General features: G+C 35.9%; 1 protein-coding gene, 1 long non-coding RNA gene and 1 pseudogene across 2 annotated transcripts; 1 reads left to right on the top strand and 2 right to left on the bottom strand.

Annotated features, from left to right (window-relative positions):
- Nucleotides 1-3,422: 3,422 nt before the first annotated feature.
- On the bottom strand, nt 3,423-5,763 carry LOC103834980 (annotated as a pseudogene).
- A 282-nt stretch (nt 5,764-6,045) lies between these two features.
- Nucleotides 6,046-7,239, top strand: LOC103834981. Its single transcript, XR_001955730.2, has 2 exons — nt 6,046-6,289; nt 6,467-7,239. It is a non-coding gene; the product is annotated as an uncharacterized LOC103834981 (long non-coding RNA).
- Nucleotides 7,240-7,498: 259 nt separating this feature from the next.
- Nucleotides 7,499-12,780, bottom strand: LOC103834982 (disease resistance-like protein CSA1). Its single transcript, XM_009111072.3, has 5 exons — nt 12,029-12,780; nt 9,765-10,905; nt 9,347-9,661; nt 8,320-9,267; nt 7,499-8,236 (listed from the first exon to the last, which is right to left on the bottom strand). Exons 1-5 carry the CDS (start codon nt 12,508-12,510, stop codon nt 7,610-7,612), a joined length of 3,513 nt encoding a protein of 1,170 aa, XP_009109320.1. The 5' UTR covers nt 12,511-12,780; the 3' UTR covers nt 7,499-7,609.
- Between the last annotated feature and the right edge of the window lie 564 nt (nt 12,781-13,344).

The raw sequence follows: 13,344 nt of genomic DNA, 5'->3' as shown, positions 1-13,344 counted from the left end.
ATAAACGCTATGGTAGAGTAAAACCTAAAATAGCACTTAATTAATGTTATTTTAAAAATTAAGTGAGCGAAAATATAAAGTCACAGATACCGCCAACACTTAGTGAAAAATTAGATTTAAGCGCCAAAGATATTTTTAAGCGGCTTCAACAATGCTATCAAAGACATATAATAGCATTTTTATAACGCTAAGAAAAGCTCTTTGAACCCCTAAACTCTAAACATGGTTTTAAACTCTAAACATTGTTTTAAACCCTAAACTTTAAAGACAACCTTTAAACCTCTAATCTTTTCATACTATAACTTCAAATCTTAAAATTAAAATCAAAATTTAATCTTTTTAATCTTAATCTATAATTTTCTAAACACATATCTTTAATCTTTAATCAAACTCTATATCTTAAATCTAAACTTCAAATGTAAACTAAACATTCAATACTCTAAATATAAACTTCAAATATAAATTATTAAATATTTAACTACAAATCGTCTAGTATTCAAATCTATTATTTTCGAATCTTAATCCAAAACACTAAATTTTAACCCTAAACCTCATATTCCAACATCAACACCTTAAATCATAAAACTAAATTTACTCTTAATCATTTTTTTTTTGTAAATCATAAAATATAAATTTAAAACTTTTCAAATTTTGAATCAAACATACAAATTTATAAACGGATTATAAATCAGATTTTTTATAAACATGCAAATTTAAAAATGATGACCAAAATCATAATGATGATATTAATCTAATATTTTCAAACTTAAACATCAATTCATAAAATAAATATCAGTTTATTAGGTTCAAAAAATAAAAAATTTAGACTTAAATTATAAACTACAAAATATTAATTTTGAAATAAGATATAACTGATAAAAATCACTTACAAAACAAATTATCAAATATGGAAAGACAAAACAAAAATAAAAATAAAAAAACAAAAACAAAATTGTCTCGGCAATCAGATTAAAGTACATGGATCACACTTTTGAACCGTTAGATTAACTTAGATCTGAAGGTTAAGATTTATTCCTTTAATTTTTATTTTTATTTTCTCCTCTCCCTCTCTCTCTCTCACTCTCAACTCCACGGATCTGGTTTTCATGTTCTTCTCCTTCATTCTCATCTCTCCCATCCCTCTCCAAGCTTACCGTTTCTCTCATCTCTCCTATCTCTCTCCACGCCTCTCTCATCTCTCCCATCTCTCTCCCACCGCGTCTCCTCCTCGTCTCACCACCACCAGGGTCGCCCTCTCACCACCACCACCACGGTCGCCCTCCCACCACCACCACGGTCGCACTCCCACCACCACCACGGTCGCACTCCCACCACCACCACGGTTGATCTCTCTCTCTCTTTATCTCTTTGTATCTGTGTATCTTCTCTCTGTTTCTGTAGTATGAATCTGATGTTGTTTTGTTTTGGTAAAGATAGTTGGGGAGGCAAGGTTCATGGTGGCTGGAGGAGGCAAGGTTCATGGCGGCTTGAGGACGGAAGTCTCGTGGCGGCTGGAGGAGGCAAGGCTCATGGCTGTTGGAAGAGGGGCAAGGTTATGGAGGAGGCGGCTGCAGTCTTTTCTTTTTTTTTTTTAGGTTTAGATTTGGTTTAGTGTAACCGGGTTAGAAAAATTGTAGTGGTCTGAGTTTATGTTATAATTTCTGGTTAGTTTTGTAAACCAGGATTAATTTGTAAACCAATTTTAATATATAAATAAAATTTATTTTAATTTCATCATAAAACAATTTTCGGTTTAATATTAATTATTTTATTTCGAATTATAATTAATTTTAGTTTATTGCAGAAAGATCTATCATAGCACGAAAATATAAATCGTAACCAATTTATAACAAAAAAATAATGTTATGTTTAAGTTAATAATATCATTCAAATATTGCTATCGTATCTGCACAATTCATAGCATTTAAAAAAATGTTATCGTAGAGGGGTACCTATGATGGCTGCCGATGACATAGCATTTCAAGTTTCGCTATAAAAGCCCTACCATAGCGTTTATCGTGTGCTAAGAATGCGCATATTTCTTGTAGTGAAACCAAATAAGATATGCAATTTACAATGCTTTCACGCGCTCGTCATGTGATGGTTAGTTGGTGACATTTTCAATTCTTGATTTGAAGAGAAACAACTAAAATGTTCTTTTGTTTGTTCCGATCCCATGCTCGGATTCTTCTTTTTGGGCCTTCCACCGACGGTCGAGGGCACCTTACCTAAAGCCTGATGTTATATTATATCTTCAATAAAATCAACAGATCACAAAAGGATATCGTGTTTCCTTCATTTGTTATAATTGGAAAGTGGCAGATTTCACAGAGAAACATATTTACAAAGGTGAGTATCATTTACTTGGTTTTTACAAAACTTAAAAGGCAAGAGTGTCATACTCATAAGAGAGGCTCGTCAGCCGTCATAAGACAATCCTTAACACCAACGAATTTTATGACTTGACAAAATATACACATTTTTTATACAGATTCAGTAACCAAAAACTATAGATTTACAAACTAATTTTATACTAATTTCGCACGTTTCAGGAACCAGACTGTACCATATATTCTGAGGCCTTTTGCTGAGAGTATAAAAAATAGCAATGTTTGTACGGGATTCAGTCGACTAGATTGAAAGAACTCGGAAATGGGATGACTAAAGACGTTTTATTAGATTCAAACAAAAGGGGTTACAAGAGTGACCGGGAAATAAGAAAACAAGCTCAGAGATCTCAAAGCAACAAGGTCGAAGAGATGACTAAAATCCTAGACCTAGCCGCTCAGTGTGTATAATGTCCAAAAGTTTCCTTCTTGTTGCTTCCTCATTCTCTTTTATAGGTCTTCTGTCCTCGACGCCCTAATGTTGTAATCTTTTGGGTCCTGATGTGAAGGGCCGAGTATACGGGCCCGAGCAGAGATCTCTCCAAGCCGGATATCTCGAGTCGGCTTGGTCGATCGGCTAAAAATACTCTGAGGTCGAGCTGATGTCTTTATCCGAACCGACTAAATTAGTCCAGCTTGTTGGATTAGGGCCTGTTATTCGATGGACCTTGTGGGGGGATGTAATCTATCTTCTACAAACAAGACCATCATATCACGAATTCTAAGTGGCTAGCCCAGTATTAGTCCATATTTAATCTTGTATTACTTGTGCAGCATTGGTTCTTTAATATTTTACATATAAATAAAATTGGAGTCACTCGGTATGCAAAAAACAGGTATAGCTTGTGTGTTTCAAATACTTTTTCAATATCAGACTATATTGACTATAAATAAAATTGGAGTCACAGACAAAAAGTATAGCTTAGTCGTGAAACACACAAGCTATACTTTTCGTGTGCATACCAAGTAACTCCAATTTTATTTATATGTAAAATATTAAACCAAATACCTAAAGCCAACGATTGACATAAGAAGTGAGAACAAACAAATGGGAATATTTTTCTTTAGTTTTTTTCTGTCAAAGTACATGAGATACAACGAAAATTAACAAGGAAATTAATCGGTGTTTTCTTAAGCCATTTAAAAAGTGCAACAACAGAGGAAAAAAGTGCTAAACAGTAAACAGTGGAAATATTGTGTATGTAGTTGTGACAAAGCATGTAAAGACATATCATAGCTCCTTTGTGTATGTCTGATTTAGTTATGACTTCCCGTTGACCTTTTTAGCACAGCCGGGATACCAACAATAACCTCCGTTTTGGCCGGGGCCATCACCTCCCCATCCAAAGCCCCATCCTCCGCCCTTCCCATCACTTCCTCCTCCTCCACCACCACCACCACCATCTCCACGTCCTCCCCTCCTCCCCCACCACCACCGCCACGTCCTCCCCCTCCTCCACCACCACCACCACCACCACCACCTCCACGTCCTCCTCCTCCACCACCACCTCCTTCACCACGTCCTCCTCCTCCTCCTCCTCCTCCACCACTGTCACCACCTCCACCTCCTCCACCACCACCTCCACGTCCTCCTCCTCCTCCTCCACCGCCACCACCACAACTTCCTTTTTTCTTTTTGTGGGGATTTTCTTTTCCGCCTTCACCTCCAACACCACCTCCTCCGCTGCCGCCTCCACCTCGTGGTTTGCAGTTTCCACTCCTGTCTACATTACCATTCTCATGAACCAATGCATGTTCAAATCTAACGGTCGAAACATTCGTATAAAAGTTCTTTTCCAAAACACTTGAAGACGCAGTAGAACTCATAGATCTACTCTCACTTCCATCTCTCTCCTTTAGGTCTCTAAACCCATTAACATAGTTTGAGCTAAGAAACAACACAATAGAAGCAGTACCAAACAAGAAGAACACTAATCTTGATGATGATCTCTCCCTTACACTCTTCATTTTAACTTATCAATATATCGAATATCGACCTATATATTTTTTTTTGTAACTGAATATCGACCTATATTTGCTTCTCGTGGATATGCATCGATACTCTCTTCTTTCTCTCCTTTTTATATACTATAGGTTTTATCCACTCTTAACTAAGTAATAATCCAAAGCATTTAGTTTAACTAATCTCATGCACATGCATCTCCCATACGGAACCTACCAACTTTTTATTTCCCTTTAATCTACAATAAAAAGCTGCAAAAAAGAGATGAAGTCGACTTGAGGGTAGATGTATCTAGGCTCTTCAATTATTAAACTTCATTCGAATTTTATCTATCTAACTAGCATAGAGTGACCAAACTATAGAAATTGCTTCACGCGAAAGACGGTCCAACAATCTACACTTATACTAATTTACGTCATTGTGCATTATAATATAGATAGATAACTGCCTCTGGGTACGTAGGAGTTCATTGTAAATGCATGCGGGATTTAAATTAAAGTAACATAATATAATTTATTTGTGTCAACAACATAAGACACGTTAGTGAAAATCAGTAAAAAAAACATAAGACACGTTAATAAATGGAAATAAAGAACATACAATAAAAATAGTAGGTAACGTGGGGCACCAAAAGAGTATGATCTAACGTACCCTGCAAAACAATTTTTTTCTTTTAGGGATGACTTCTCTTTTGGTTTACGCTATTTCCCATTTTCATAATTCCTTCACACGAAGACTTCGTTGTGGTGTTGGTTGGATTTGGAAATTCTTAGAGTAGGGTTTGGAAATTCTTAAAATATGGTTCTTATCGGAATATAAAAAATCGTCTTTTAACTTTTAACTATAAAAAAAAAAGAATCGGTTCTTAAATAAAAGTCTTAATAAATAGTTTTTATTTTTTATTTTAGTTAAAGTTAATAGACGATTTTTATATTACTTATATTACGCTAAAAACTCATCCTAAAAACCTTCCAATAAACATGATCTCTTTTTGGATTAGCCACCGTGAAGAAACAGAACTACTCTAAACAGTAATCGTAACACGTTAACCAATATAAACCAAATACGTCTGTCCTCATTCTGTTGTCTCATTACGCCAACGACGTCAGTACAGTAAAACAAAAATCTCCGATAACCAAGATAAACCAAATACATCTGTCCTCATTCCGTAGTAGTCTATCTGGTCATTAAAATGAAAATTTACATTGGTACCAAAAAAAAAAAAATCAATTGAAATCAACATACATTGCTAATATTACTCTTCTTTTATAATTCACTTATTCATCAGATAATAATATAAAGATTCAAGACCCACCGGGTTCATATTACTTGTAAACACCATAGTGATTGCTGTTGTCGAATCCACCACTGACATTTTAGCTTTTACTATCTTCTCGGAAAAAAAAATGTATGTCAACATGAGCTATATGCGTCTTATCTATTTCATTCCGAACTTCATAATACTGAATTAAATAAAAAATCTAAAAATACTATATGAATATTCGAAATCGTACTTAAATATATATGCTGAGGTTAAAGGAGTTAGTCAAGCAATTAATTTTACAAAACATTGTCATTTCAAATAAATTCTGTAATTTTTTTTAAAAGTTACTTCTGGGGTTCAAAGTTCAAACTCAAGCCCTAAAGAACAAGTAAGAGCATCATTATCGGGCTTCTTAGCCCGATTCTTATTTTTACTTTGGGCCAAATTTAAATAAAAAAAGGAGTTAATTAATGGAATCGATTTTTACCTAAGAAGTTTTTGGTAGTGTTGCTTGTGTCACGTGGCGAGTTGTGATAGGAGATAGGAGACAGCGAAGACGATGGCGATGTTAGAGACCATGAGCAAATGCTTCTCCTCCTCATCATCATCCTTTTCGTCTGCAAGCCATGGCGCTTCCTTCTCTGTTCCTGATCCTCCCCTTTCTCTACCTTCAAGGTAACCTCCCTTAATCTCCCGATCTTTGCTAAATGATCAACCTTTAACGCTTGATCATAACCAATGACTTGGTGGCGTTACATTGATGTATCATGGCTCCTTTGGCTTTTTTTTGATTGATTAGCCTTGGATCAACTCTTTATAGCTATGATACTTATTATTTTTTTTACTTGTCAGGTGGGGGATTTGCAGAGACCGCTTGTATCTCATGATGAGAATCTGATCCAAGGCCAAAGCAGTGAGGTCTCAAGGGAATTTGATTTAGAAGAAGCTTGTTTCCAAAACGAAGGCCTGTTGCGTTCTTCTCTCACTGAGGGACGAGGGGTTTACAAACCAAGGCTTCCTTCTTCTTCTTCTTCTCCCCATCTCGCCCAAGGTAAAGTCTTTCAGCATCCCTCTTCCCTATCCAGTCGGCATTCTTGAGCTTATCCATCGGGTCCTTAAAATTTATGAAGGTGAAAGCTTTGATCTACAAATAATCTCTGAACCTTCTGACAATGCTTTGGTGGGGGAGACGCTTAAGCATCCAGCTGATAAAGTTAGCTCCCAAGAGGTGCAAACCTATGGCTCGCAGCAACCTGATTTGGAAAAGGATATACTTTCCCAGCTTTCTCCAAGAGTTGTTGTTAAAGATCAAAGTAATTTCCTTTTATTTTGTTTTCCTAAGTTTATAAATAATACAACTTCAATCTATATCTTTAATTAGTCGTGCAAGATATATAACATATCTTGTGTTAGATATACACCTAAGCATTGTATATCTAAATGGTCTCTGTAAGTTTTATCTGAATGGTCTCTGTAAGTTTTATCTGAATGGTTGAACTTGAAGGTGTTGCTGATAAATTCTTAAGTATGTGGATGAACTAAGATTCCATTGATAATGTTGTATTTTACTTAAGTATCTTAGAAAACTTCTTAGACTAAAAATAGTAATTAAAAATTCTAAGATGTTTGCTAAGAGTTGCCATTGATAATGTTGCTCTAAGAACATCTTTAACTACTAGACAAAAGTAACTTTCTTGTTTGTATGTAAACATTAACTTATATACATGTTTTAGTTTTATCAAATAAATCTTATCAAATTTTGATTAGTCTTATCAAATAAATTTATAATTACTTATGTTTTTAAATATAACTTTACGAATCTGTACTTTATGAATTTAAATTAATTATTATTAATTTAAATAATTACCTTATAATATTAGTAAAAATTAAAATAGTTGTGAATTAAAATTAAATAATTTCAAAAATATAATTTTTATGTTACATATACAAAACAGAAACTAGTCATTGAGTGGTGACCCCAAAAATACGACTTATCTAGTGAAAATAAAATCTAGCAAACCCAAAAACCGAAAAGAACACAACACCTAGCCACAAATACCTCAAAATAACAGAGAGGAACCGAGTAGCAAAGCTCATTGTACTCTCCACAACTGATAAACCTCTTCCCGAGGAAGTTCCACTACAATCTCCTTCGATAACAACATGGTTTGGTTCCTCGTACACCAAACTTAAACCACAATTCACAATCTCACCTGCTCCATCTATCACTTTGAATTTTATTGACGCCTCGGTAGGAACACATTTTTGATGTTCTGGCGAACCTTCTACATGATTTGTTATGTGGGAGGAACTGGTGTAACCGATAAACACATGGTCTGAATCAATCTTGCGTGGTTCAATCCAACCTCCACCAAGAATGCTGCTGAAACGTGTACATGTTCCAAGTTCGTTTTTGAACTCACAAGTGCATTCTATTGAGAAACTGTTGATCTCATTTTGGAATGCAACAACAGCGCATAGAACTATTGTTGAAAGTCTGTTGTCACACCAATGTGGCGGAAACTTCAGCTTTAACGTTGATCCAATCATGCGATGGTCAAACCATGAAGGTACTTCACTCCCTGGAAAGGAAGTAATGAATAAAGCTTCTGAAGCATGTCCCTGAAAAAAGTACAACAGAAACCAAAACCAATCATTAACTGTTAAAGAGATTCAATTAGATAAAAAAAAGTGAGGAATGAGACCTCTTTATAACATCTAAGCGCATCTAGCTGGCTTTTCTTTTGAGCATACGTTGTGATGCTATTCTTTGCAGCTTGTTCAAGACTGTTGCAGTTGGTGAAAATGAACTTAGAGTGAACCTTCTCCATATGCTTAAGAATGGCCATCGGCGTTGCGACTGTCTTCAGTTTGCCACAGCCATGTGCATCTAAGATCTCTACATTTGGTGGAAGCAGTGGAATTGAAGTGAGATTCTTGCAGAATTTCAGGTCAAGCAGTTTCAGATGACATAGTAGACTGATGTCGATTCGCAAGTTGGTGATTATATCATTCCCGCTTAAGCATAGACGCTGCAATGAGGATATGCCGTTCATACCACGTCTTAGTTCAGGCCAGTCTTCCACTTTTGAGCTATTCAACTGCAATATCTTCGGCATGTCTGTAATTGATGTCCCATCAAGCAATAAAAGCTGCAAAGATTTCATGTTTTCAATGCGAATTGGAAAAGTCTTGAGCTTTGAACAACCAGATAGCACCAGTTCTTGCAGAGCTTTCAGCTTCCCAAGGCATTCTGGAAGTTCTACCAACATTTTGCAGTCTTTCAAGTTCAATACAATCAGTCGCTGGAGCTTCCACATGTTTGTAGGAAGTTGACCAATTGCAGATCCATCCAAGTGTAGGGTCTCTAGATTATCCGAAACCACCCGGAATGTCTGAAGGCTTGAGCAGTTGGTGAGGATGAGAGTTTTCATAGAGATCAGATTCATATGCGGAAGAACCCGGAGACTCGTGCATCCTCTCATGTTGAGGAAAACAAGACATTTCATACGTTCCATCTCACGAGGCAACTCCTCCAAACTCGTGCACCCTTCGAGATTCAATCTCTGGAGGCTTTCAGCATTTAGCAACCCTGTCAGATTGCATAACTTGCTTGAGTGGCTAAGATCAACCCACTTTAACTTCGGTGTATCCTGTAATCAACAGTCATAAAAAAAAAACTAAGCTAGTAAGCTAATAAAACCCATACTGTGAACTTGATCAGAGACACACCTTAACACCCTCCCAGAGCTCTTCAATCTCGCTGAAAGACATGTTAAGGTCGGTTAGATTCTTGGGGTTGAAGTCTTTCGGAAGTTTCTTCAAAGGGAACTTCAGCCAAAAGAGATATCTTACTTCATCCAAGGGAAAATCAAGTCCCTCAGGGAAGTTTAGTTTGCAGTCAGCTTCGCATTCTCTATGACAACGAGAACTATAGAATTTGAGGTACCTAAGATTACGCATCTCAGTGAAAGTACATCTGTCCAGAGGAAGCTTCTCCTTCAGTTCAGACATGTCAAGAAAAATGCCCCGCACACTGCCTGCTCCCTGCTTAGCCAGTTAAAGACAAATAGGTTAGCAAGTAGAAGTTTCTTGAAAAGTCAAAGAATATCGAATCTTGCTACACTCTAGATCAAAGGTTTTATCTTACTTTTCTTTTCTTCAACGCACCAACAACGCCTTTATGGTTCCACAGCCTCCGCGAACCTTGTGAACCAAGTTCCTTGCCAAATGTATACAGTAAATCATGCATCTCCACTCGTCCGCCAGAAATGTTTATCAAAAATTTACTGGCAAGATCCTTTATCTCACTCGCAGCATCAACAAGATCAGTGTCACATGACTCCACCAAACACCTCACGTAATTCTCATCCCCTGATCTAAAGAAACAAGCTACGTCAAGAAACACATCTTTATGAAACTGACCGAGTCCATTGTAGCTTATCTGCAAGACACTTTGTATAGTCTTATTGGGACTCTGTGCCAGATCGCGAAGTGTCTCTTCCCAGTGAGTCTCGTCTTTCTCACTAAGCTCAACACCCAATATCTTGAGAGCTAATGGATTGCCTTTGGCATAGTCCACAAACAATCTAGAGAGATTCAAAAAGTTATCCTCCGGAGGACAGAGCTTACCACTAAACGCAAAATAGCTGAAGTACTGAAAGCTGTCTCTGCCAGATAGTCTCAGGACCTCATATGTGTCATCAACCACGCCTTTGATCACTGACTTATCGCTAGTGGTGATAAAGATCCTGCTACCTCTCTTAATCCAGTCGCATTCGCCGAGAAGAGTCTCTATCTGACTCTTGTCACTCACGTTATCAAGAACAACAAGAGACTTCTTACTGAGTAGGAGAGCCTTCAAGGATTCGGGTGACAGGTCAGAGACTTCTTGTTTCACGTCATCATCCTTCAACAACTCTCTCATGAAAATGTCCCGATTCATCTTGCAGTCTTTCCACAATTTACGGACATCATGAAGGAAAACACAGCGTAGGAACTCGCCTCGCCACTTTTCATACAACATCTTTGTCAGTGTGGTCTTACCAATCCCAGGCATACCAACAACACCAATCGTAATAGTATTCTCGCACTCAAAATCTAACTTCATTTCCAATTGTGTGAGACGATTTTCGATGCCAAACAGAGGAGGGGGCAAGTCAGGTGCAGCTTCAGGCGTTTTCTCTGCTCCTGAACAAGGATGATTATCAATGGGGATTTGTCTTTCCAGATCAGAAGATAACACCTTTACGACTTCCCCTACAATTTGATTGATGTAGTCGCCTTCATCGCTGCAAGTAAAAAAGTAAGCAATCAGAAAACAAAGTTAACATCACTTGGAGCAACTCTAAGATACACTCTATAACTTTAAATATGAAGTTTTTTCTAAAAAGAAACTTCAAAACTTTAAATTTGAAGTTTTGAGGAGTTAAACTCTATATTTGAAGTTTCACTACTCAAAACTTCAAATTTGAAGTTTCATATTTTTATTTGTATTTTGGTCCCTACAATTACACATCACATTTATAATTCATAAACGTTTTCTTGTTTATTATTTTAATCCTTATACAAATTATATTTCATAAATATTTAAAGTTTTGTTTACAAAATTTAAGTTTACACATTAAATTAAATAAAACTCTAAAAGAATATTTAAAATATTTAAAACTAGATTTAGATAACAAAAGTATACAAAAGAAACTTAACAAAAAAAAACTTTTAAAAAATTATATGAAGACATAACTATTACACAAATTTAAATATTACAACAACACTAATAGTCAGGTAAGTATGATCCAAAACCTTCAAAAATTCCAAATATTATCTATTTTTTGTGTAATTGAAGATGGTTGTTGTGGGTTGTTGTTGATGATTTCTTTTCGTATAATTTTTTCTTGTTCATATTGAATATATTCACGAGTATTAATATCATTGATAAAAGTTAGTCTTTTAGCAATATTTTATGTTTTTCTTTTACTTTCTTGTTATGATCTAATGTATTTACAAGTATATATTATTATCACCCGATTTCAACAATTTTTATCTCTAATCTACAAATTAAAAATGAGGAGAGCTATTTTACTTCAAAATGTACTTTATGGAATAATATAGTATTTTGCTTGAAATTTAATATTAATTAAGTTATCTCGTTTAAAATTTTATATTTTATTAATTAATATTATTGTAATATGTTTATATATGTGTTAGTTATTTATAAAAGTTTTATGAATTCAAATTAATTATGATAAATAAAGACCAAATTATAAAATAGAAATAGTTTTGAAGTTAAGTTTGAAGTTTTGCTTTTGGAGAATAACAAGTTTAAACTTTAAATATAGAGTTTTGTGAAGTTCAAAAATAGAGTTACTTTTTTCAGATGCTCTTATCAATTTGAAGATTTGGTACCATACATACCTCGTTTCGCCTAACGTGAATCCTAGTTTTTGTGGAATATTCTGTAAAGCTTGTCTCCACTTTTCGAACTTTTCACCATTACAAGTCTTAGCCAATTCCCAAAACTTGTCACCGAACACTCCATTCAGATTTTTGACATCGTCTGTGTCCACCTTGTAGAAGATGGGGATGACCACGAGTTTTCCCAAGTCAACGCACTCCTTGATCTTCTCCAGCTCGTTCAAGCACCACTTTGATTCCGTATACATGCTCGAGAAGATGGCTAGCGCGATCCTCGATTCTTCGATTCTGGAAAAGAGGCTGCTGAGATCTTTGCCTTTGGTTTCGTTTTTGTCGACAAAGACGTTGATCCCATCTCTTCTCAACGCCTTCTCCAGATGGCTGACGAAGCCGTATCGCAACTGTTTCCCTCGAAAGTTTAAGAAGACTTGATTCTGCGGTGGTGATTGGACCGAGGAAGAAGAGGAGGCCACCGTCAACATGATCGATGGATGGATTAGTACAGAGATGTAGAATATGTTTCCCTTTGAGGAGTGTTGTTGGGAAATTAGAGCTCAACAATTGCAAGCATGAAGATTTAGACTTTTCGTGTTTTTTTTTTCTTTTTTTTGCAGAGGCAGGTGTGGAAGAGATTCACTACTCAACAACTCAGATCAGCCACTGGTGTGGAGTGTGGACATTTTATTTTGATACTTTTTTTCTTTTTCTTTCACAGGTCTAAATTATTAGATAAGGTATGTTTAATGAAAAATTTACTAACTAATTAATTTGTCAATTAGTTTTTTAAGTTTTACCAAAAACCGATTAAACTTTTCTCTCTCTTTAAACGCTCCAACCTCTCTCTAAGTTTTCCTAAAATTGAAAACAGTTCTCGGTGGCCGGCGTGCACTCTCGCCGCCGGTCGCCACCCTCTTTTGTTTATTTTGTTTTTTGATGTAATATACAGATCCATGTTTCTTCGGGTTAGCCAAAATTTTCTTCCGTTGCGGATCTTACGTCTTCGCTAGGCGATGTTTTTGTTGTGTTCCCTTGTTCTTCTTTGAAGCTGAACCTCAATCAAATTCTTTTATCTTCGATGAAGAACATCATACTTTCCACTGGTTTTATTTGAATCCCACGACCAATGAATCAGAATCTCTTTTTTTTACCTTTTCACTTTAATCAATTTACAAAGAGAATTAGTCTTTCTATGTCGATATAGCCATATATGGCGTTTAGGAAAGCATCTCTATTTGGAATTGATTGGGTTTGATGGAGTTTTGGAGTGACTTCGGAGGAGATCAAGAAGAGTTGGCGCTTATAGCGGTCCAACAAAT

This window comes from Brassica rapa, chromosome A08, assembly GCF_000309985.2.
Source record: "Brassica rapa cultivar Chiifu-401-42 chromosome A08, CAAS_Brap_v3.01, whole genome shotgun sequence".
In the NCBI taxonomy this organism is placed as follows: domain Eukaryota; kingdom Viridiplantae; phylum Streptophyta; class Magnoliopsida; order Brassicales; family Brassicaceae; genus Brassica; species Brassica rapa.
The sequence above is the reverse complement of the archived record's forward strand: the minus strand, read 5'-3'. Positions and strand labels throughout refer to the sequence as shown.